The sequence below is a fragment of the Procambarus clarkii genome, chromosome 64, assembly GCF_040958095.1.
Source record: "Procambarus clarkii isolate CNS0578487 chromosome 64, FALCON_Pclarkii_2.0, whole genome shotgun sequence".
NCBI lineage: Eukaryota > Metazoa > Arthropoda > Malacostraca > Decapoda > Cambaridae > Procambarus > Procambarus clarkii.
In genome coordinates, this window is record NC_091213.1 from 24,677,972 (window position 1) to 24,681,438 (window position 3,467).

Consider the following 3,467-nt stretch of genomic DNA (forward strand, 5'->3'; position numbering starts at 1 on the left):
GCCCCGTACCTGTTTCCAATGTGGCCAGTTAGGGCATCAGGCTTCCGGGCTCTGAGGCCCCTGCTGCACCTGTTAACTTGTTCTGGGAAGAGGACTTCTCGCCGCTCCCTCAGGGCGTGGATTCCGGAGATGAAGAGCGGCAGGTCCCGTTCGCTGCTGATGCGGCCCCCCCTGCGTCACCCGACATGCCCCCGGTGGTTGTTGTCCCTCCTCCGGGTGTTCCGGTGGCTCCTGTCGCTGGTCAATTCACTGTGCCAGTTGCTCCCGAGGGTCTTCCGGATGGTCTCTGCGAGTCGTCTTCATCTTCCTCGTCTCCTGCTGATGTGCCTAGTCCTGCGCGCTCGCCAGGTGTTACGGCTGTGCTGGGTGCTGGGGGTTGCGGAGCATCCTGTTGAGTGCGGCCCGGTTCCCCCTGTGGTTGAGGCTGCTGCCGTACTGCGACGGGCGTCGGTTCACAAGGTTTGTGAGGCCTGTGGTTCTGGGTCCGCCTCCGGCTGTGAGGATGTGCGGCCAGTGCCCAAGCGGTCCAGGCGTTCTTCTACTTCTTAGGCTGATATGGAGGACTTCGACGCAGGTGGAGCTTCGGACGACGATGTGGCGGTTTCGGGTGCTTCGCGCTCTACGTTGCTGGTTGCTGACATCCATTTGTCTGCTGTTGACAATGGTTGTGCGTATGATTTACCTCCTGTTCTTTCTCCTGCAGAAGGTTCTCCGCAGTGGGGGGTGGTCGCTCCTACAGACGTGGGTGGTGAGGGTTCTGGTGCGAGCCGAGGCCTCAAGCTGGTGCTGGAGAAGGATGCCAAGCATGGGGGGTCCCTGCAGGTGCAACATCCGGTGGTTGACGCGAGGCCCTGTGAGGCAGCCGAGGAGGCTCCCAGTGCGCTGCCCATTGCTCGGCCTCGTGGGAAGGAGCCTCTCCCTCTCGTCTTGGCCTCCGGCGTGGCGTATGATGATAAGAATCCTTTGCGGTTTGAAATTGTTGACCACGTGTGTCCTGTTCCGTGGTGCCCTTCTTCCATCTGGGTTCAGCGGGCTCGGTGTTTTTTTGTGGGTGTGCCGGAGTTGATGCCTGATCCTCGTACGGTTCATAATGAACCTGTTCCGGATGACGTCATGTTACTTTGGGAGGCGTATTGTGTTCGATTCCCGGCTTTTGTAATTTTTTTTTTGTTATGTCTGATTGTTTGTTCTTGGTTTATTAGTCAATTGTATTTATTTTATTGTATATATTCGCATGTTTGCATGTAAAAATAAAAATTGAAAAACAAAAAATTAATTAGTGCTTCCCATGTTCTTAGACTTGGTAAACCCAATTCCAACCTCAGGTCATTGCGCTTAAGCCGCTACAATACATATAACATATAAGTTTACATATAACTACACTACACCTATTCTAATACATGAATGCATTTAGGTTGTTCCTACCCACAAGGAATATAGAATAAGATACTACAATAAGGCAATGCTTAACATCTTATTTCCTCTTAATTCCTATTTCAACTTATAATAGACAGTTACGAGTTCGTTATTCTTTTAACTGAGACAAACGGATTCATAACGGTATAGACCAACGTACCCGGGATTTGTCCAAGAAGAGTTACGAGGCAACAGTAGTGGCCGTCTGCTGAGAAGTGCTGCTAGTGGTCTAATACCCTGGCTAATTAGCAAGGGTATTAGTTAATAGCCAGGGTATTAACCAGCTAATACCCTGGCTACAGACTTCTGCCAGGGTATTAGCTACCCCCTGTACGTAATTATTTGAGACCCCAGTCAGCGTGTTGCCAAAACCCTCTGCAAGTGTGTTTCTTTAGAGTGGATGTGGGGTATTGGGACATCGTGATGATACGGTGGGTGAACCAGCCCATGTTGAGGAAGGTGAACTCGCCAGTGATTGCCATTGAGTGTGTGGACGACGTGTACCTGGAAATAGTGGACTTGCCAGGATTTGATGAACAGTACCGATCTATGGAGTATCCTGAGTAAAAGCGACACAGTTAAAATATGTATAGTAATTCTTAGATATATATATATATTCATATATATATATATATATATATATATATATATATATATATATATATATATATATACATATATATATATATATATAATATATATATACATATATATATATATATATTTATATATAATATATATATATATATACATATATATATAATATATATATACATATATATATATATAATATATATATATATTTAAATATATATTTATATATATATATACATATATATAATATATATACATATATATATAATATATATATACATATACATATAATATATATATACATATATATATATATTATATATATATATATATGTATATATACCTAGTACCTAGTACTATATATACCTAGTACGTTCTGGCTACCTAGTAGCCAGAACGCACTTCTCAGCCTACTATGCAAGGCCCGATTTGCCTAATAAGCCAAGTATTCATGAATTAATGTTTTTTCGACTACCTAACCTAACCTAATTTTTCTACTACCTAACCCAACCTAACCTATAAAGATAGGTTAGGTGATGCTCTTTATGCATCATGCATGATGCATATGCATGATGCTCTTTAACCTATAAAGATAGGTTAGGTTAGGTTAGGTAGGGTTGGTTAGGTTCGGTCATATATCTACATTAATTTTAACTCCAATAAAAAAAATTGACCTCATACATAATGAAATGGGTAGCTTTATCATTTCATAAGAAAAAAATTAGAGAAAAAATATTATTTCAGGAAAACTTGGCTTATTAGGCAAATCGGGCCTTGCATAGTAGGCATAAAAGTGCGTTCTGGCTATTAGGTACGACATATATATATATACATATATATATAATATATATATATATATATACATATATATATATATATATAATATATATATATATATATATATATATATATTATTATTATTATTATTATTATTATAGATTGTGTGTTGGTGGTGTTGTCGTGTTGTTCCTCCTTTGCAGACAACCCAACCCACAACTCGGTAGAGTGCTTATACTTCGCTAGGAGATCACACTAGGCACTTCTGGCTCTTGGAGAGGGGCTCAACGACATACGTTTAGGGGATGCGGCTCCAAAACTTAGCCTCGTTGTCACGTGCACACACCCACTCGAGCCGCTGTGACTCCCCACTCTCTCCTTAGGTGATATGATCTCCTCAATCTCCCTTTGACTTATTAGTATTACCTTCTACCCTGTCCACAGCAGTGGTTCTTGGTTCTTTCTCTCTCTCTCTCTCTCTCTTCTGTACTATTTCATGGGAAGCCTCACCAGGACAAGGGCAAACACCAGCAAATTGGAATACATTTACTGGACAAAGCACATACACAATACATACACACATATAATAATAATGAATCCTATACTCTATACTATTACAATCAGGTTGCTCTCCAACATCATCAGAACTCTACCATCAGCTTATCAAGTGGTATCCTATC

At 41.8% G+C, this 3,467-nt stretch overlaps 1 protein-coding gene across 1 annotated transcript in view; it reads left to right on the plus strand.

Annotated features, from left to right (window-relative positions):
- Nucleotides 1-555: 555 nt before the first annotated feature.
- The window catches only part of LOC138354800 (uncharacterized), a 14,768-nt gene continuing 11,856 nt past the window's right edge, over nt 556-3,467 (plus strand). The window contains exon 1 of the mRNA XM_069309294.1: nt 556-987. Within this exon, the coding sequence (XP_069165395.1) occupies nt 556-987 (432 nt within the window). The remainder of the gene's footprint in view (nt 988-3,467) is intronic.